Raw genomic sequence first — 21,687 nt, forward strand, 5'->3', positions numbered from 1 at the left:
ATGTTTGTTTCCCATTTTTATAATGTAAATTTTTATTATTTTTCAAAAAGGATTATAGACTTGATAGGAGCTAAATATTCTTTGCTTATTATAACCTTTCCCATCTAAAAGGAAAAATGCAGCAAGGTGCACAAAAGGTGTTAACTTTTTCATCTCCAATTAGTTCTTAGCAAAAACGTTTGTCTTGTTTGACACCTTCACCCCTCCTGTATGTTATGACACCCAAGAAAGGAAGGCAGCAGAATTTTGTTTCACAGGTGGTAACTTGGGCTTTTTTCTGTCCTAGGAAAAATCTTAATTTCTCTTAAACAGTAAACGCTAAACCTGACAACATCGAGCACTTGTTAGTCTCTGTCCCAAGTATTTCCAACTTTCACATGCATAGTAGAAAGTTCTTATAAAACCTTGTTCCCTAATTTTTATTTTCTGCCTTTACTAAAATGAATTACCACCTACCTGCCTCACCCCTCCCCCCCTTTTTTTTAAGCAATGTCATTAATGTTTCTTTTTCTGGTCCTTTTTGAAAATCGCAGTGTCACAGCAAACAAAACAGCAATTCTGCGAGTTCAAGCTGTAACATCAGGAACACAGAACAAATCTGCAGAGCCAGGGCAGCATGGTGCAGCACAGACAGAACCTGACCTCTGTTAAAGAGGGAGCAGCTTCTTTGGCTACTAGTAATGATTCAGATCCTTCCTTCTGCATAAATTGTCATAGCAGGACCTACCATGGATGCAGAACACAAGCTCCTGCGTTCCTGTTTCTGCCAGCCTGTTACTCTGATGTAGTAAAGTTGAGGTTTTTTTGATGCAAATCCAGCAACTTTTGCATACAGCTTTACCTATCCAGTATTTTCAAAGGATCAGTTGTGCTTGGTTGTAGCCTTCCCTTTTCTCTTGTACAAACTAGGTCAGGAAGAGTTGCTGCAGCTCCTGTTTCAATATGGTTACGGTCACTCCATGGTCAGTCAGGGCACAAGTACAAAGGATTCAGGTTTGCTGCAACCTTTTTACCACCAATGCAGAAATAAAGCCATTTATTTTTGATAAAATTGTAATTAGTGCAATACATCTTAAAAACAGAAGAATGAAATGAAAGTATTTACACATAACTTAAGCAACAAAACCAATTGTGGTCTGAGGTCATTTTAGTACTTTTTAAAGTAAAAGTAAGGCAAATAAAAAACATCTCAGTTTTCTTTTTCCAAACGAATCAAACTCAAAAATCAACGATTGTCTACACATACTGTTAAAAAGTACATGACTTTCCAGACAAGCTCAGACATTTCACAGCAGGAAATAAAAAAAATCCAGGGTTACAGAATTGTTCTTTTCTTAAGTAACATGTAGATATTTTCAGAAGGCTGACAGGCTTCCATTTCTTCTGGCCGAGAGACTCTCAGTGGATTGCATTTCACCTAGGCAGGCAGAACTTTCTTCATCATCATTAAAGCTGTCATATGTGCTCAGCAAAGTGCCATTTGCTGCTCTATCATCCTTCCGCAGAGAGAGGGGCAGGTTTGCTAGGGTGAAGTTAACATCTTTGAAGGCATGCAATAAAAAGATCCCCACAATAATAGTCAGGAAGCCACTGAAGGTGCCAATAATGTCATCAGCCGCCATGTGTTGCCATTCCTTGAAAAGGATGGCAGAACAAGTTAAAACAGATGTTGTGAAGATTACATAATATATTGGAGTCACTATTGAAGTGTTGAATATATCCAAAGCCCTGTTTAAATAGTTGATCTGCGTACTCACACAGACAGTAAGGCTTAGCAGCAGAATCCAAGACAATGGATGTTTCAGCACTGGTTTTCCTGCAAAAAGTTCCTTTATAGCAATGCCCAGACCTTTGACACAGGAGACTGATAAGGCTCCAATTACAGAGCAAATTGTTATGTACACGAGAATGTTGGTCTGTCCATGGCGAGGTCCCACCACACATATTAGAATTAAAGACACAATGACCACGAGCGTCGCGAACACCACAAAACCTGTGGTTGGAGGAAAAAAAATTAATTGTTATTTATAAACACTAATGGACACACTTGTTACTTATGGACTCTATCAGAAGCAGGGGTATTTATCTTAGGGGTGTAGAAAAAACACTCAATAACAATGGGACCGACTCAGCTTAAACAGAAGAGCTCAGGATGTTTCTCATTATTTCTCCAGCACCACAGTTTAGATGATTTCAGAGTGAGCAAGCCAAAACAAAGGCTGAAGCTCAGGCATGCTGTATTACCTTTATCAGTCTATTGGCAAGACTACTACAGGATTAGATTGCTGAACTGCCTTACATACAGACTCACTGAGGTGTAGATGCCTCTGGACACAGGCCTGAGTCTGAACTGAGTCTTTTAGTAGATATATTTTGGTAGGTGGCTGAATTCATCAGCAGGTTTCCAATGATCAGGTCATTCCTTAAGAACAACTTTTTCATCTCTGTGCTGGCTATTTCCTCCTGTTTAAGATGAGAATTGCCTTTGTATAAACAGTATTTTGCAGATAGTGCAAAATTAGTGTCTCATCTTCCACGTAGGCAGAGCAGCTCATCTGTAGGACTTTACCTCTCAGCAGACACCACAACACCTATCTTTTCACTTTAAGGACAGCTCAAAGTTGGGCTTAGAGATGACACACTTCAATCAAAATTTATAGAAATTTTGTTTATCCACCTGTGCTGCTGCATTTGTTTAAACCATCATGTCAGTGGCTGCCATCAAGGCACTTTATTCAAGGCCAGATAAGTTCATCTTGCCATCATGAAAAGCTCCCTATGGAATTATGTTACAGAATTCAAATCTCTACTTCATTTGGACATGTCTACATGAAGCAGACACAGGCCATCTTCCTGGAACTTGAAAGCAGCAGTAATGAAACTATAAAACGAAGAAATGATGGGTTGTGTACAGCTCAAGCCAGCATTTTTCTTACCTGGATCACCTAGTTTGTGGGACATTTCATCCAAAGTTTCTACTTCTTCCTCTTGTGGAGCATGAATTACCATCACAGTTGATCCCAGTATACTTAACAAACATCCTATTTTTCCATGTAAATTAAGTTTTTCATTTAAAAAGAAGGATGACAGAATGGCACTAAGAAATAAAAAAGACACCAACAAACAGGGGATTAGTAATATTCATTTCCTCATAAAGTTACAGGTTGTTTTGACTGTACAAGTCACTTGCATACACAATCTGCAGCTTAAAAATAGCTATTTTCTATCTTGAGATACTTACCATGGACAGAACTATCTGTTAGTATTCAGCATCTCTGCCTAGTACCTTTTTTTATGCTGCCTGCCAAAAAAATGCTGTATCTAAGAACTTGCAAAAATAATTTTAGAAAGACAAAAATCTTTACTTGGGAATGAAAATACTGCTCTGCTGTGATCACCACGTTTTTAAAATGCAGAAGACAATAGCTTTTTCCAGAGATTGACATGTATATGCATTGCTAGAGCCCTTTTTTATCATAGCCACTATGTATTTGGAGAAACTTTTAAGTTACTCCTGATGTTTGTAAGCACTCTATTGTGAAGAGTGCATTTATTACAGCATAGTTCAATGACATATTTCTAAAGAAATATTTTACTTTTCTCTCTCAAGTCACCCTGCTTTCTGTTAGTGTTTCTTACCTTACAAGAACACTGAGAGCTCCTAGAGGAGTCACTAACGTAGCTGGTGCAAAAGCATAGGCAGCAAAGTTCGCTACTTCGCCAGCTCCCACTGCAGAGGAACAGCAATTAAAACCCAGGAGTTAGGCTGTCTCATGCAACAAACCCCTGATCAGGGCAAGTGTCTACAGTGTTCATGTAGACACAAACATGCAGCAAGGGAACAATGCAAAATTCTAATGACAGCATTCAGCTAACAGTACTAGCAGAACACACCCCTTCCCCTCATCCCCACTATTAAATTTTAAAAGCAGGCTGTGGAACGACATGCAACAGGTATTAGAATTAATTCTACCAAATTAAAAGGTGTTTATTTTAGTGTCTGTGCTGTAGTTCCCCAGCCTGCCAGCTTGACTCATGAAGTTCTGCATGGAGAAATCTGCAATAGCAGGATATAGCACAGCACATACAATAGGCTATAGTTACCTGAATACAGACAGTGAGTTGAGAGTTCAAGCAATGAAAAAAATTAAGAAAACAGGCATAATCCCAAAATATGCTTCCCTTCAAGAAATCCTATATATCTAAGCACTTCTCTGCTAAGACAAAAACCAGAATGCATATGGGTAGCAGAGACATACAAAACCAATGTCTGCCTAATTCCACTGCACAAAGAGGGCAGTTACATTAAAAGAAGAGCTGCTGGTGTAAGAGAAGTTACATTAAAATCTGAACTGCATCCATCAAATCACCAGGTAACATTACCATGTATTGTAGAAGCCCAATCTCGCTCCCTTTTTTGTAACCATGCTGCCATCTGTGGCTTAGTTATTTATTATATAATGCAGATTGTATTTTTGACACTTAGATGAATAATTTTTAATACTTACTTGAAAGAAGTCCAGCCCACCACAGCCATTCCTTAAGGTATGCATGACCACCCTGACCTAAAATTGAAAGAATGTTGGCTAGTCCACTAAAACCATTGACACCTTGTCACTTATAACACTGCCATGACATAAAATAATTTTTGCAACCCATGCCCTTAAAAACACGAGCAGCCTTTTGGTACCTGGGCTTTCTAGGTAAAAGGGTTGAAATCAAAGTATCTTCAGTTTCTGATGTACCTGTGCCTCCTACAACCAGTTATTTTACGTCTTTTGTGTTGAAAATGGCACTGATGATCATATCTGCATTACCCTGAGAAACACCATTCTTTCAAATCACTGAAATTATATGAAAAGCCAAGTTATGTGTCTATTACTAAGACTGCTGCTCTGCAGAAATTTTACACGGTTTATATGTAGTTGATTACATGTGCAGCCATCACATTTTCTCATTCCAAACCAGGGTGTATGAATTATGTATCTCAAGATCAACCATCTTTTAGAAGCAAAGATGACAGGTACTGAATAAAAATATTCAGAGACAACCTTCTGAATCATCTGAGGATGCTGCAAGTATCCTACCTAAATTTATCTTCTTTCAATTTAAAACCATCACTCCTTGTCCTGCCAATACAGACCCTGGTCAAAACCAAACCAAAAAGAAATCCAAAACCAAATCTCATCTCCATGTCATTTTTATAAGCCCCCTTTAGTAACTGGAAGGTGCTATAAGGTGTCCAAAAACCCTTTTCTTCTTTAAGCTTGACAATCCCAACCTATCCTCACAAGTCTTCTGTCCCTTTGATCATTCTCATGGCCCTTCTCTGGACTTGCTACAACAAGTCCATGTCCTTCCCACGCTGGGGATCCTGGAGCTGATGCAGCACTGCAGGTGGGGTCTCACCAGAGGAGAGCAGAGGGGCAGAATCCCCTCCTTTGCCCTGCTGGTCACACTTGATTTGGACACGTTTGGCTTTCTGGGCTGTGAGTGCACATTGCTGGGTCATGTCCAGCATCTCCAAACCCTTCTGGCCAGGGCTGCTCTCCATCTGTCCCTCTCCCAGCCTGTGTTGTTACTGGAGCTTGGCCTGACCCAGGTGCAGCACCTTGCTCTAGTTTTGTTGAACCTCATGAGGTTTGCACAGACCCACTCCCCAAGCCCATCCAGGTCCCTCTGGATGCCACTTCCTTCGCTCTAGAGCATCAGCTGTCCCCCTCAGCTCGGTGTGATCCATGACCCTGCTGCCAGCACACTCAGTCAATGCCACTGCCTGTATCACTGATGAGGATATTTAATAGCATTGCTTCCAGTATGAACCCTTGAGGTGCACTACTCATCACACTCAGTTACTACATGTGACTTTTAGTTTTCTGAAACAATCTTCTGACACACAAACGTGGTTAAAACTCTCTTAAATTCACTCATTCAGGAGCACAGACATAGCTAAGCGTGCTGCTCGCAATTTGCAAGTACAATTTAGACTTAACTGACATACAAAGGACTCCTTTGACAAGTGTCCCCAGAGGGCATTACATATGCATTAAATAGCATGCGTCATGCACAGAGTTGAGGGTATCTGACACCACAGAGAAAAAACATACCAGCTCTATGTTTTAGGTTTCATACACATGTAACAAAAAGCTAAGGAAGTCAAAACAAGATCATTAGTTTGATGAACTAATGAACAGAAGTAGTCTTCTGTTAAACAGCAAAATCTAAAACATCAGCAATTTATTAAAAGATGTAGGTATTTACCTGCTCTCATGGAGCCTTTCCTGGCTAACCGGAGGAGACCTTTCTTTTTCAGGATGAAACTTCCTCCAATGAAAATGCTGGAACTCATAGCCAACACCAGACCAATACAGAAGTCATACTTCCCACGAGTTTGGCTCATCTCGTAAACTACTGAACACTGTCACATTGATCAATGAGGAGTAGAACTTCTGACACTCAACAAAAAATGATGCAACACTGAAACATGAGCAAAATAATCACATTAGAATTAAGCTGGTAGAAAAAGGTGCTGTATAGGAAAATCCTCAACAGCTCATGTGACTGGTTCTCCTGCAAGTGGCTTCTGCAAAGAGAGGTTAACAAAAAAAAAAGGCCATCTGAAGCATGTATAAGCTTGCACTAAGGATGAGTAACTAACAAGTCCGAACACAGAGAAGGAAGGGTTTCTGACCTGGCATACAAAAACTGAAACCCAAACAAGCAAAAATTCTTTGAGAAACTTCAGGGGAATTTTACAAATAAGTAATTTATTTTTCTTTTCATTGAGTATGCAAATCTGTGTCTGGCACACCATGATACTGACCAAAAAATTACTTACATTGAAATCAGTCTGTAATAGAGTTTGAGAACAGTCGCAGCATTTCTTCCATATAAACTCCCTAGAAAAATGAAAGAGAGCATTAGAAGGATGTTTAATCATATAGCCATTTTCATAATAAAAACAAACCTCACATGCATGCGCATGCAATTACTCTTTAACAGGAAAATCTGGCAAGAAATAAGTCTTTTGTTAAATTATTTTACACAGTTTCCCATACTTGTATGAAGCACCTTTCAGTATTACTTTCTCCTGCACTTTTATGCTTTCAACTTGGATTAATTTGCTATACCTCAAATCTACTTCCCTTAATCCTTGCACAATAATTTTTAATATCTTACTTTGTAGCAGAAACTAAGTAAATTATCTACAAGAGAGTACTTTCTATAACTTTTAAAAATAAACTAGATTCTTGCATGACACAAAACCACCTAACAAATGAAACCAAGAAAGACAAACCATCAGTGCATGAAACAGACCAAACCCAGCCACTTCACCAACTGCACAAAATATCATCCCGGTTTTAAATTCAAACAAGATTTTCAGTCCCTTGAAGAAGTTTTTAAATACAAGGAAAAGACATAAGACTTTTGTGGCTGTTCTCTCCACCATCTGTTGTACCAGGTGTAAGGCACACTGTTCAGGTAATCAAGCTAAGCATGTTCTTCCAACTCCAGCTGGTGCAAAATGTGACAGTGGTATAGCATCACCTGGGGGAGGAGGGGCTGGTTTTGCCAAGCTTTATCCTTCAGCAGTTTTTTCAACAGTTGCTACTTTAGCTATATTATTAATGGGATTACTTTTACTGGTGTAGCTTTTTACTAAAAGAGAACTCTCCATATTGGCAAAGCCACTTTGTTTTCTTTTTTTTTTTCTTTTCTTCTCTCCCTGGCTTGCATACCTTCACCTACACTGACAGAGGAAAAGAGCATCAGTTAGTCCCATCCTGACACCTTCCACCCACTGCATTCCAGAAACAAGGGAGAAGCACAGGCTGCTTTTCTTAGCAGCACAGGAAGAATATGATTGCAGAAGAATGAAGAAACTTGTGTGCTCACAGGTACTTTTATGAATTTAGACTTGAAAAGGATGCTACACTTCAAAATTAGTATTTCTACTTTCCCCCATGTCTCAAATATGCTAAAGTGCCCTGTGAACCACTTTGTTAACCTGGTAAACTACTCAAACCTCAACAACTTAAATTACATAAATTCAGATAAATTACTGCTAGCTCTTCCCATCACATTTATTTGTCCTCACAGACATAGCCAGTCCCATTTCTGCTTTGGCTGGACTGCCTTATTTTCACCTAAGGTTTTTTCAGATGTCTATAGTTGCAGACACATGTCACACAGTCATGGTGGACCCAGCTTCCCTCTGAAGAGATCTGGTTCCCTCTATATACAGCACAAATATAATCTGCATGTGCAGAACTGACATGTGGAAGGTCAAAGCAGTACCAGGCACCGGAAGTTTTACACTTTAGGAAATAAGGACTTTAATTCTAACCCAAAGACTTACTAAAAGAAGAACTAATGCATGCTTATAAATATGAGAAAATGCCATGAAATGAGCAGTTAAAAACACCTCTCATGCTTTGGCCTTGGGACATGCCAAAGCTGTTGCATTCCAGCAGCCTGGGCCACTATTAGGTTATAAACAGATAAAAGCCAGAAAATGTAGGAGTTAAATAAAGCTGGTAGTTGTGCAGTGCTGCAAAGGTTCTCTAATCAAGTTCACAGCTGATTTTAACACATAGAACACTTCATCCACTCAAGACCAGCAGTGTATGGAGGCGTACTGGCTTCCTGCTCTGACTTCAGAGATGTAAAGAAAGGCTGAGACTCTCCTATTCACAGAAGCTACAACATCTACCATGCCTCCAAGAGAGCCACTCATTAATGAATTGCCCGTGGATCTGCTGGTATCATGAGTCATAATTCTCAGTGCACCACAGTGCAATGACAGACCACCCAGGGAACCGGGTTTGAAGGTTATCAGACACGAATCGATGGAGAAATTCGGAATGTGAAAAAAAAACAAACTGTGGGAGATAAGCAAATCCAGATTAGCCACAAAGTTTTTTTGCTTATTTTCAAGATGTAGCCAAATGTATCATAAATGCTAGCAAGATACAGACTCTCTGGTCTAAAACACAGGATAACACTTCTTTGCCTCTTTGCTCAGAAGTCATTTTCTCTCGAAAGCAGCACAAACACAGTGCTCTAAAGATGTTACATTTATTGCAGCAAGTGACCTCTCTAAATATTCAGAAACATTAAAAGTGGTCTAATGAGAAGAAGGAATATTTTACATTTAAAAGCAGGTAAGCATAAGTAAGAATATGGGAGTTACCAGCCAAAGAAAATTAGTATCACTTCCACAAGCTGTACATTGTATGGAAGCAATAATTAGAGCTGGGAAAGGCAGACATGGTGCATTGTTCCAACTTTGCTTACTTGGCCACAAGCCCTTTAGAGTTAATAAAAGACTTACAAGAAATGATCTAAATATACACTACATTATTTAAATTCAAGAATCTTTTTTAAAAATCTACTCTTTTCAACTATGATCAGGATGATGCCATTAAACAAAAAAAATGACCTTAATAGGCCATTTACTTCAACCCTTTGCCATGTACTACATAATTCACTGCTGCTCCTCATTATAGATAATTCAGCCAAGCTTCTCCCACAAAATTCTTGCAAAGGAAACTTCACAAATGTGGCAGCCATGCTTTGATGCCATTAGGAACTCTCGTTATCTGATCATCTTCACTTTTACTATCAAATCCCACTGCTGGAAAAAGATACAAGTCCCTTTATCTTTGAATCCACATATCAACATTACCCTACAGGTGTCTCCTGCTGTGCCACCCTCTGGGTCTTTTCCCAAAAGCTCTTTTAAGTGCAATTTCCAAAGCTGTATATAGTACTTTAGCTTGAGTTATTATCACTTCTGCAATAAGTGGTAGACTGTATTTCTTTTTAAACATCCAAACCAGGTGGGTTTTTTAGCCCTTTTTCTTCAGTCACCTACTTTTGACTCATTTTCAACTTCTCTATTGGTATAACCTCCTGCACTTGTATAGCAAATTACTCCTGCCTGGGTATAATATCTTCCATTTACTCCTATTAAAAACATCTCTTTTTTTAGAAATGTTTCCTGAAAGCATTCAACCAAGGTTACACACTGGCAATCTTTCCCTGCCCAATGTTATTGATTATTTCTTTGTCTTTTCCACCAGGTCAATAACATTAAACAGCCAAAGATTCAGACGTGATGGAAGATTTTTGAACAAAAGCCTGCTTTGACTAGACAATAATACTCTAGGTACAGCCATTCTGCATCTTTTGAACTGTTCTATGGTATTTTACTGTCAATTCTGCTAAAGTTTTATGTTTCTAACATCAGAATTAAGCACCTATTTAATGCCCTTCTAGCCATAAAGCTTGTCAGGGAAGAAAAGGTAGTTGAATCAACAAGTTGCTTTAACAAACACACATTGACTATTATGTGTCATGTTGGCTATTATGTGCTCCCTTCTTTCCTTCCACAAGCATAAAACTACATGAAACAAACATTCCCTAACAAAACAGAAATCCAAATGTTTGGTGATGAGCCCGCAGACAGCTAATTATACATACCAATTTTGTTCCAATTTTGTTTTCAGTTTCATTCTGTAACTAAAGTACTAAGGCACTTTTATTGCAAGTTAAGTAATATCAGGTTTTAATTATTGGTTTTGATACGGTGAGTTTCCAGAGGATGTTTATATAGAATCATAGAACACACTGAGTTGAAAGGAACCCACGAGGATCATCAAGTCCAGCTCCTGGCCCTGCACAGGAGAGTCCCAAGAAACCCACCATGTGCCTGAACACACACAGGTTTAAACACAGGCTGGTGCTGTGATCACTGCCCTGGGGAGCTGTTCTAGTGCCAGCCACCCTCTGGGTGAGGATCATTTTCCTAATTTCCAACCCAAACCTTCCCTGACACAGCTTCAGGCCATTGCCTTGGGTCCTAGCACTGGTCACCAGAGAGAAGAGACCAGTGTCCACCCCTCTGCTACCCTTCACCAGGAAGCTGTAGACCCTGACGAGGTCTGCCCTCAGTCTCCTCTTCTTCAGCTGAAAAACCAAGCGGCCTCAGCTGCTCCTTATACAGCTCCCCCTCTACCCCCTTCACCACCTTTGCAGCCCTCCTTTGGATACACAGAATGCTGGGGCAGTGGGGAGTGCGAACACAGAAATGTTCTTAGTAAAGATTACTAAAACCCCCCAAATATACCTAATTATTAAATCCAAGCCTTCCTCAGTCATGTTCCATCCACTCACAAACATATCTTTTAAACAGAGGTACAGAGAGAACATTGAAGGACAGACACAACAGAGTATTAGCATAAAAGAGTTCAAACTTTAGTCATGTGCACCTTTAAAAGGCCAAGATGGATGCACACAGTACCTACAGATTCTGTATGCATGGTTTAGGAAACAATACGTTCAGTTTTGTACTGCACATTTGCCCCAGTACAGCTCTGCCAAAGTTAAAGACTGCCTAAACTTACACACTTAATTTTTTACATATTACACACAGGCAAGTAAAAATCATATTTATGCTATATATATGCATATATATAATGTTAGAGGCACTATCATATGCTCAGAAAGCAAAACATACCTTAACTATCCTATAGTTGTCTATTTTAAAAGGTTTAGATAAACTATGGGGGAAATTAATACTTTACAGCTGATTTATAAAGCAAAAGCAACAAGCACTTCATCTTATGAACCCAGGAGGAAACAAAAAAAAAATCCACATTAAAAACCTATTCTTTGCAAGTGCTACTTGTAGATATTCTATAAAAAACTGACCTTTAATTAAAGCACTTTCACATAAAGCTAAAAAGTATCTTCACTATAATAGTGTTATTCATTAACTGAATACAAACTAACAAACTACAGGCAGTGCTTTATAGCTGATACCGCACTGACTGTTTTCGCGGAAAGCTATCAAAATAGACTCAAGATAAGACTTGCCTCATCTTTGCTGTACCTGGCACATGAGTTCCACTCTTGTGGGAGGAATAACCAGCACAGGGTCACTGAAGTCCCACCTTTGGTATTTTATATGGGCAGTTTCAAATTTAAGATAATCCAGGAAGTTAAAGTCCCAATCTATAAATTAGTCACAGCTACTCTTTTGACACGACTGATAACCTGTTATAACCTGCTTTCTTGTTTGCCAGGATTTTATCATCAGAATTCAGTATTTTAACAAAAGCAGAACTAGTGTGACACTGAATTCTAAATACAATGATACCAGTGAAACCTTATGGAATAATTTTCTATCGATGAAGCTTCCAGGGGAAAAGCCCTAACTGAATACAAGGAGGCACATCAAAGGCATTAACATAGAACCACAGTGACTTACATTTATCACGTTTTCAGTACAAACAATGTTAAAGACATTGTAGTGAAAGAGAGAAAGTTGACTGCTTGAAAAAGACTGGGGGAAAAAACAGGGATGAAGGACTTGGATCCAGGCAATATCTTCACAGAGTATCAATGAACAAAAATCTTCACTCTGAATCACAGAATCAACTAGGCTGGAAAAGACATGTCAGACGGAGTCACACCTATAACCCAACCACCACTAAGTAAACAGACCTTGGCACCAAGTGCCATGTCCAGTCTTTTCTTACACAGCTCCGAGGACAGTGACTCCACCAGGTACCTCCCTGGTCAACCACTCCAACATCTCATCACCATGCCTATGAAGAAATTCCTCCTAATGTCTAAACCTAATCTAAACCTCCTCACATCAGCTTAAGACTACAATGAACTACAGTGCAAAGCTACGACTACTTTTTCCACGTCAGAATGATGCACCAGGGCTCTGAAGTTCTGAAGGTGCTCTGGAACCAGGCTGCACAAGACTCAACCTGGGACAATTCAACCCTGGTCCAAACCGAAGACTAATCAGTTTAGCTCCCTGGTTAACCAAAGGCACACGGCAGTACGGGGCACAGCGGCTCCGGAGCACGGGCAGACCCAGCACCCCGGACCGGGATACCTCTGCTCGGCGGGAGAACCCCGCAAACAGCCCGATTTGGAGCTTTTAATCTCGGCCTTCTCAGACCAAAGCACAAGTTTCCCACCACGGAGAAACCACCCTCGGGCTTGTACAGCCAGACTGAAGGCCCGGAGCCCCGCGCCCCCGGCCCGCTCGCTCTCACCCGGCACCGAGGGCCTTGCGCCGAGAGCCCCGCGGGGAAGCAGCCCCGCCTCCCCCCGCCCCCGCGGGGCCGGCCGGGCCCCCTCCCCGCCTCCCCGCGCCGTTACCTGCGGTCACGGCCCCTCTCACATGCCCGCCGGGAGCGGCGAACCAAGAGGAGACGGGGGCGGGGGAGGTCGGAGCGGGCGGCGGGAGGGGCCGGGGCCCGTCCGCTCCAGCGCCATGAGGGGACGGGACGGGGCGGGAGGGACCGGCAGCGCAAGGCGAGGCGGTGTCCCGGGCCCGTCCGCCCCCTCCGCTCCGCGGTTCCGGCAGCGGCCGCCGGAAGGGGCGCGGCCCGGCCCCGAGCCCCGCCCGCCGCGGATCACATTGCCCTTCCCGCAGCCCCGCCTGCCCCCGGGCTGGCGGCGGGTCCCCGCTCCGGGCTGAGTGCCGGCGCGCTCGCCGCGGCCGCCCTGCAGCCGGGGTAGGTCATGCCCGCGACCCGCCCCTGCCAGCATCCGCGCTGCGCGGATTTTACACTCACAGGAAATCGGAAAATCACAGAATGGTTTGGGTCGGAAGGGGACCTTGAAGATCATTCAGTTTCAGTCCACCCTGCCGCGGACAGTGGACAGGGACACACCTTCGACTAGACCAGCTCGCTCAAAGCCCCATCCAACCTGGCCTTTACCACTTCCAGAGAAGAGACATCCACAACTTCTCTGGACAACCTGTTTCGGCTCCTCTTCACCCTCACAGTATGGATTTTTTTCTCATATCTAATCTAAAACATACGTTTTGTCACTTTGATACCATTCCCTCCTGCACTGTCACTACATAAATAGTTTTGCCCCATCTTTCCTGTCAGTTTTCTTCAGGTACTGGAAGGCTGCAGTTAGGTCACCCCGAAGCCTTCTCTTTTGCAGGCTGAAATAAACACAAGCTGTTTGCTGTAAGGGAGAGAGACATCTCACTGGGCCAGGTAAAGGGAACAGTTAATGAATCAATTTAATCCAGGTCATCCACTCTCAGCACGTGCTTTACCCAAACTGCTTTAATCCCATACAAAGTAAATGGATAAATACAGTAAGACAAATGTTTGTCCTCACACACAAGAAGTCTTTGAAAGTCCTAACAAGCATCAGGCTCAGAAGGTTCTTTGGTTTCTTCATGACTATCTCTGAGTACGCTTTACACAGCTGCCTTATAACATTAAGTCTACTGCCAAAATACCTGTGGTATCTCCATATGAAAGACGCAGCTCTTCAAACTCAAGACAGCTTTGTGACGGTGACAACTTTGTCACATCCCTTAGTGACAGCAGTTCCTATTTTTTCAGTCTTCTCAGGATTTGTGTTGACATTATCCCAGTCTGCACATGCAGCTGCTTCATTTTTGCAACACCTGGAAAGACCTGGAAACAAAACCAGTCTTGGCTTTCCCTTGCGGGATACCCATGACAAAGCCACTCATCACATTACCCACTGTATTATAGCTCATTAAAAATGGTCCCTCGCTCTAACACAAAAATTACATTTCTACACCACCCAAAGCACATGGATAAATGTTAGGCCTATTTTATTCTCTAAGGCAACATTCCATTCCCCAATATAAAACTAATCTAGTATTCTTGGCATGAACTAACTTTGCACTTACAAAATAGTAAGTGCAAAGTATATCTGTGTGTATATATATATCTTTATATATATATAAATGTATATATCTGTATATATATATAAATATATATCTGTATATATATATAAATATCCTCTAAGATAAAAAAGCTGCTAAGCAATTTACAGTAATTACCTTCGTACTGACACAGTAAGACACTGGCTTTTCTGTGTTTTACCAAAAGAGATCAAAACTGTGAAGTCTTTGAAAAAGTTAACAGCTGGTGAAAATGACTTCTCAAATGGATTAAAAGACTAAAACCTGTGCCACCTAAACCAGTACAGTATAAACAGAAGCAACTAAGTACTGATAGCTAGGTTCAAAGCTTAAGGGAGGTAAAGAACTTCATGTGCCTGTGATCATGCCAAATGCTGATAATGTGTGTGTACATATTCCTGAGTTAAGAATTAAGCAAATCAATTTAGTCTTCCACTCATTTCCCTCTGCTCTCCTCCCTTCAAAAACACCTCTCAACCAAGCCAAAACAATAATGAACAAATATCTGAAAAATATTAAGTCTAATATTAACCTCTAAGCAGTTTAGACGTTTGTGGAACTTTAGTTGTTCTGTTAATCCCCTCTCTTGTGTTTTTTCAGCTGCTAGTTCTGCTTAACATACATGCAACTGTTCAAAGTACGAATTCAATGCATTCCATTTGGCACAAAATTTGGCACATTAAATATTTATTTCAAAGCCAGGGGTTGTGCTCAGTAACAGAACATACTCAAACTATCTCTGAGTAATTTACAACAGCACAGTATTTCAGGCATGTTTGCTGAGTATCTGGCAAGAACTCCAAGCATGAGAATGGTGGTAACCTGCCTAATTTAGCCTGTTCTCATAGGGCAATTCAGGTGCACAAGCCATCCTTGTGCCCATGGAATTCAATGAGAGCAGTCAATGTAGGTCCTTTTGCGTGGCTGTGGACAGATTTTTTAGGGCTTAGTATCTACTATGTGTGTAAATATCTTGTAAAATTTAAAAGGGCAAAGAGCAAAAATACACCTGTACAACCTCAGGAAGCTTTAACAGGGTCTCTGGTGACCACTTCCCTGCTGTGTTTTGTGAAGACAGCTGAGGAGAACAAAGAAACCACATCTGTAAGTCTACTTGTGCAACATCTTCAGCGTCACAAGGAACTTAAGGGACTCTGCTTAAGACTTAAATTTGTAGAACAAACCTCACAAAAATCAAAAGAATTTTTTTTTTCTTTTGACACAATGAGATTTTTATCTTTAATGCTCTTCCAATATGAACTGCATTGCTGAGATAAATATGCTTAGGATTGATTATGTCCCAGATTTTCAACACCACCAGTGGTGTAAATGGCACATTTGCCTTTACCACAATGCTGCTGCCTTAGAGGCCTAGCTCCTGACATGCACAAGACAAGGATAGCTGAATTTTATTGCTAACAACATACAGACTCCTTATCCTACCTACTTAAAAATCAGAGATGCTGCATGCAGAAGTGAAAGCCTTTTAAGGTTTCTGGTCTATCTTTGTACATTGCATTAATATCACAAATACCTTTAAAAATAAAATTGCAATAAAAAATCCATACCCATCTTTTCCACCGCATGCATTTAATATTATTCAAGAGCTACTTTCCATGTTTAAAGATAACTTTGAATTTGACTGACAGTAATATCAATGCATCCCCTAAAACACAAATGCACAGAATGGAGCAGTTCTTAATCATAAATCCCACCATTAAAATACCCCAGCCAAGCAAAATCTAAGAGACACACACACACACAGACTCTAAGCTATGTATTGGCCAGTACCTGACATGAGGGGCTAGGAATTTCAGATGAAGAATAAGATGGGCAATCACTGCAGTTTTCCAAGCAATTCTTTCTCCAGAGAGCTGTTATGGCAGAGAGTAAATTAGACTGGTGACACAGACTTCTTTACAGCTGTTGCCACTTGATGCACACCCAACTGTGCGGCAGTAAATCTTGAAATAGAAGCTCTAGCAAGTAACTAATGTACAGCAATGCAGGAACAGAGCACATGTTAACGCTGAATACAGTGACTCAAGCCCCAGCAAACATTTTTGCCACAGAAGTCTTTATTCTACCTGTGAGCAAACTTCAGTCCAATGAAGACATTAAGACTGCAGCCTGCTGGTAGGTACCAGTATGGGGCAACTGAGCCCTCTGTAGGCCAACTGATCTGTACTCATGCAAGAATCTGCTATTCTGATGAAAAGCAAAGCTGCTATTTTATGAAAGGGTAATGAAAATAGTTTAGGCTTATGAATTGGAATTAGCCTGTAAAGCAGTGTGTGGGAAACTTGATTTTTCCCCGAGCCCAACTGCTAAAAACAAGTAACAAAACAAGCATTGAGCTAGAAATAAATCATTTATTTTAAAACAATACAGGTTAATAAATAGATTAGTTATCAGAAAACTTAATAAATAGCCTTTTTTAATTTACACAAGGCAAATACAACATGCCTATAACTATTTTTTTAAAAAGCAAAGAGAGTAAGCTTGACTTGTAAGCAATTAACAAATCTATATATACATTATTTGGAAGCTAATAAAATAAACCGTTTTAATGTAATCTGTAGTAGCTATATTGCAAGAGCATTGAAGCAACCAAACCTGACATTGTATTTTTGTTGCCAACTACCTTTTCCCTATATCCCATTAGAACTACTTTTTACATTCTGGGGAAAAAAAAAAAAGGAAATTAAAAAAAAAAAAAAAAGAAAAAAAGAGAAAGTTCCACAGTTTAAAAAAATTGACTTAAAAATACTCTTTTTGTGCAATCTTTTCCAATATTTTCCACTCTACAGAGCAACTGTCTGGGGAGGGATGTGGACATGGAAGGACCCAACACAATCACAAACAATAAAGAAACCCCAAACTTATTTGCAGCTTTTAAAAAGAAATTTCTTAATCCATAACATTTCAACATTGCTGTCTGATACACTTGGGTACTAGTAATGATAACTGTTGACAACATTGGTGCCTAACACAGTACACATTAAAAATCTGCATTCTGTAAGCCCACAGACAGCACCAAAGAATTGTTACAAAGATAACAGGTAAGAGATAAACATTTGATAATGCTTGATTTAACAGTAAAACTTCAGTAGTTACACCATCTCAAGACAACCAGGGAACATCTGCAGAATCCTTGATGTCTTATATTTATGAAACAAGAATGTGAGGGGGTGTACAATGTGCAAAGAACTTCCCATTTAAAGCACCCCCTAATTATTAACCCCAAATTTCTTCAAATACAAACCTTGTATTTTTTAAAAATTAAATGAAAGCTAAACCTTACTTTCTACTGTTTCAACAACTTAATCCAGTGTTTCGATTTTTCAGTGCTAGTTACTTCAGAAAAATACATATGTTCCAATAAAATCAGTATTAATAATAGGAAGCCTCACTTTTCAAACTGTGATATGACAGATTCTTATTAATGTTAGTTGCAGCTCACTAATAAATAGGCTCTATTTACACATACAGAGTCCTGGAAAGTCAATACAGCAGATAACTTGTTTAGATATTTTTCTTTTTTTACAGAAGTACTTGAAGTGTAACAAATGTGGGGTTTTGGTTGTATCAAAAAGGTTTCTGTTCTCCTACTGAACATTTGAGGGATTTTTGTGTTTGACACCTATTAGAGATTGTGACTGACAAATGCAAATCCTCCATACACTGAAGGGATGATGATCAAAGAGCTATCCTCAAGTGAGTACCAAGTAAATATGTTTGACAAGTATAATAGAAGTCAGACATACGGAGTGAAACACCTTTCCTATGGATCTGAACATAATTCAAATGCATTCCTCCACTGTAATGAATCCACTTTTTCTATGTGTAGCCTCTCCCACTTCTACTTTGGAATCAGAACTGAAGTCATCTGGCTTGCAGCTATCAATGCATATAACACAATGAGAAAGTGAAAGGGCAGACCCATGAGGGATGCCAGAGCTCAGGAGACAACTATGCACATTTGCTCCCTGAGATGATGGAACTCGAATATCTGTCTTATTCAAAGTGCTTACTTGTCAAAGGGGTGGAAAAAAAATGAGGGAACAGCTAAAATTCAACTTCAACAGTGCCTCCTTTTAAATCAGAAAAGCAATGGGACTAAAAAAGGTAGGACACCTGGAAAGAGGAGGGCGTGGGATGGAGGGGGAAAGAATCATATCAACAGTGACAACAGAAAATGCTAATACATTTCTAAAGTTAGAACTGAACCAGATCCAGGTACAGCAGAACTTGAAAGAACACTGCTACACACTGAACAAAGTAGCAAAAATAAAGCTTTCAGTTACTTAGCATTCAAGAAGTAAAAGGCTGCAGATACAAAGGATGTGCAAGGCCACGAGAATTTCTTTCACCTTATGTGCTGGCTTTTGACGTCTTTGTTTTAAACATCAAGGTTAATTAGACATTTCTAGAAAGCTCATCAGAGATGAGGAGCAGCAGGGGAGAAGAGAAGAAAACTGTGCTGATATATATCAGTGGTTACAATGGTCAGAGGACCACAGATCATGGTTGCTACTTTATTCTTCCTCTGCATAGTGAGCACTTACCAAGTAAACTTTGTGTGGTGCAGAAAATGTCAAGGTTTAGACAGGGCAATCAAGTTATTCTGAATCTAACATTTACTACTAATTTGCATATGCATCTAACATACTAGGACAGGCACTTTATAAATAATTAAGAATTAATTTTAAAACCAAGACAAACAAATATGGCCAAAGAAAGAGTAAGATGAGACCACACTCATTTCCATTCTACCTAAAGATTTTCAGAGAAGTCTTCAGAGATTAAAGGCTAATACAAAACCAACATACAACTCATGAACTCTGACGCTGAATTTTGAAAAGACAACTTGACTGCTTCAGAAAAGAGATAACATTGTTTTAAAAAGTAGGTTAGTACAGGTCTCGTAACCTATGTGCAATTCCAGCTTCAATCAAAAAAGAAAAGGGGAACTAATATGAGAAAATATGAATGTTTGCTGAGAACCAAGATACCATTTTCCAATCAAGAATGGACAGAGGCTAGTTTAACCAGATTTCATAGCCCAATTACCCCCATCTACAATTCTCAGACTTTCTAAAAACCTTGCACAATATTTGAAAATCCATGAAGATAGTCTTTTCTCTGCTGGAGCTACTCTATTTCATTATGATACTCAGTTACTGTGTGTTGGCCTGTAACAATGCACATTTCTGCCAACTCAGAGCCATTCCCTGCAAAATGGAGTTTTAAAACAACCTTGCAAATAACATAGTAGGGCTCTTACTCCCTCAGAACAGTCCCTTCAGAAGACTAAATCTTTTGGATTCACTTTTACAATTATTGCTGCCATTAGTAGGGCTTACAGCATTCACTTTAAATAAAAATGGAGGCTGATTTTTAAGGAAACCTCAATTCAGGTCAACAAAAAACATCACAAGAGCAGACAATATTACTCCCCACTAATCAACATCCATGGTCCTGTCAGGCAGCTACAAAGCTACATCCAGGATTTCTTGATAAAATGTTGTGAATTTTCTCAAATACTGTCTTGTAATCACATTGGGATTTTCTGTTTTCTCGGGAGATGTTCTCATCTAGAGGTGTTGAGTTCCACTGTCCTCTTCCATTTTTGTACTTTGATGGAAACAAACATTCATTGCTTTTCAAGCTTTCAACTTTTTGACCCATGATGCTTTTGCTACCAAATGTAGGTAGAACATGAAATTAACTATTTCATTCTTTAACATATCAATATTCTCTAAATGGTTTAAACTGAGCTGTTCGGAGTCATCCTCATCGTAGCTTAAGCTGTCTGTACTACTTGTCAAAATATTACAACTGAAGTGTTCACACAAGCCTATGAATTACTGATCTGAATGGATGTCCCTGTCCGTTACCTAAAACTGAGCTCTCTGAATGCTTTAGTTTTTTCAGTCTTTAACTACCTTTTCCCACATTACAGGAACATCAGACCATCTTTTTTGAGCTGTGAGAAACCTCATGCTCCTCCCTCTCTTAAATTACTTTTTTTTTTTTTTTGTGGTACCTATTTATTAGCTGTTCAACAAAACAGTCTCCTGCATTTAGTCACTAAACTAAAATAAAGGTATGCTGGACTGATTTCAACACTCCTCTTCCCATTAGGACTATGAGTTTTTCAGAAGCTGTCAAGGCATCCAGGGGTTTCAGTTCGGGTTTGTAAATTCTTCCAAAAACATATGGTCATTCTAGATGCTTTATGTGTTTACAATTTGAATATAGTCCAATAGTGTAGATAGTGAAATTGAATTATTAAACCAGTATAGGCCATCTGAAACAAAATACATTCAAAATTATGCAGTATTTTTTGATTGCAAAGGCACTGAAACAGTTCTGAGCTGCTTACAAATAAGCCCCAATGTAGGCAGTAAGCCTGTGCATCATTGCCACATCCTTCACAGTCTTTCTACCTGCTCTCAATTAAACACTCTCAAATGAATGCAGTATGTCTTAATGTATGTAAGTTACAAAGAAAAATGCATACCTGGACACTACCATGAGCTTATAAGTAATTAGAGAAAGATACTTAAGGGTCCACTGCTCTGTATAGAGAACTCAATTTACAACTCCCTTGTGTCTTCACCGCATGGCAGACACCGCAGTTGCCAAGACAGTCACTAAAAAGAAAAAAATCTACAATCCATGATCCAACCAACATTCGTCTGAGAATTCACTGCCTTGATGGTGAAGACATTGCTATACTGAGATTCACAAATCATTCCACTTTCTTTTCCCCCCCTTATTTTAAGGTATACATCACTTATGATGAAAGGTATCAGATTGAGTGCATTAGAAACTGATGTCCTCTGCCCACAGAAATGGTACCTCAGAAGTCACAACATAACCCTTCACACAGGTCTGTCAGAATATTCACAGAGCTTTTCTGATGGACTACCTTTTACAGTGAGGAAATA

The 21,687-nt window shown here is 39.8% G+C and overlaps 1 protein-coding gene across 3 annotated transcripts; it reads right to left on the reverse strand.

Annotated features, from left to right (window-relative positions):
• Nucleotides 1-1,006: 1,006 nt before the first annotated feature.
• Nucleotides 1,007-13,414, reverse strand: NIPA2 (NIPA magnesium transporter 2). Of its 3 annotated transcripts, none has more exons than XM_038157929.1 (7): nt 13,186-13,414; nt 6,839-6,899; nt 6,262-6,477; nt 4,509-4,565; nt 3,640-3,730; nt 2,937-3,097; nt 1,007-1,993 (listed from the first exon to the last, which is right to left on the reverse strand). In XM_038157929.1, exons 3-7 carry the CDS (start codon nt 6,398-6,400, stop codon nt 1,356-1,358), a joined length of 1,086 nt encoding a protein of 361 aa, XP_038013857.1. In that variant the 5' UTR covers nt 6,401-6,477; nt 6,839-6,899; nt 13,186-13,414; the 3' UTR covers nt 1,007-1,355. The 3 variants fall into 3 exon arrangements, with proteins under 3 accessions (XP_038013857.1, XP_038013867.1, XP_038013876.1); XM_038157939.1 differs by lacking the exon at nt 13,186-13,414 and adding an exon at nt 13,080-13,103; XM_038157948.1 differs by lacking the exon at nt 4,509-4,565.
• Between the last annotated feature and the right edge of the window lie 8,273 nt (nt 13,415-21,687).

This window comes from Motacilla alba, chromosome 1, assembly GCF_015832195.1.
Source record: "Motacilla alba alba isolate MOTALB_02 chromosome 1, Motacilla_alba_V1.0_pri, whole genome shotgun sequence".
NCBI lineage: Eukaryota > Metazoa > Chordata > Aves > Passeriformes > Motacillidae > Motacilla > Motacilla alba.

What these genes read in the sequence shown, in the direction of transcription:
- NIPA2 (XM_038157929.1), bottom strand. Translation starts at nt 6,400, where the DNA reads ATGAGCCAAACTCGTGGGAAGTATGACTTCTGTATTGGTCTGGTGTTG. An exon ending in GTGGGCTGGACTTCTTTCAA is followed by an intron (nt 3,731 to 4,508) that starts GTAAGTATTAAA and finishes GTTCCTCTGCAG; the next exon opens with TGGGAGCTGGCGAAGTAGCG. An exon ending in CCACAAACTAGGTGATCCAG is followed by an intron (nt 1,994 to 2,936) that starts GTAAGAAAAATG and finishes CTCCAACCACAG; the next exon opens with GTTTTGTGGTGTTCGCGACG.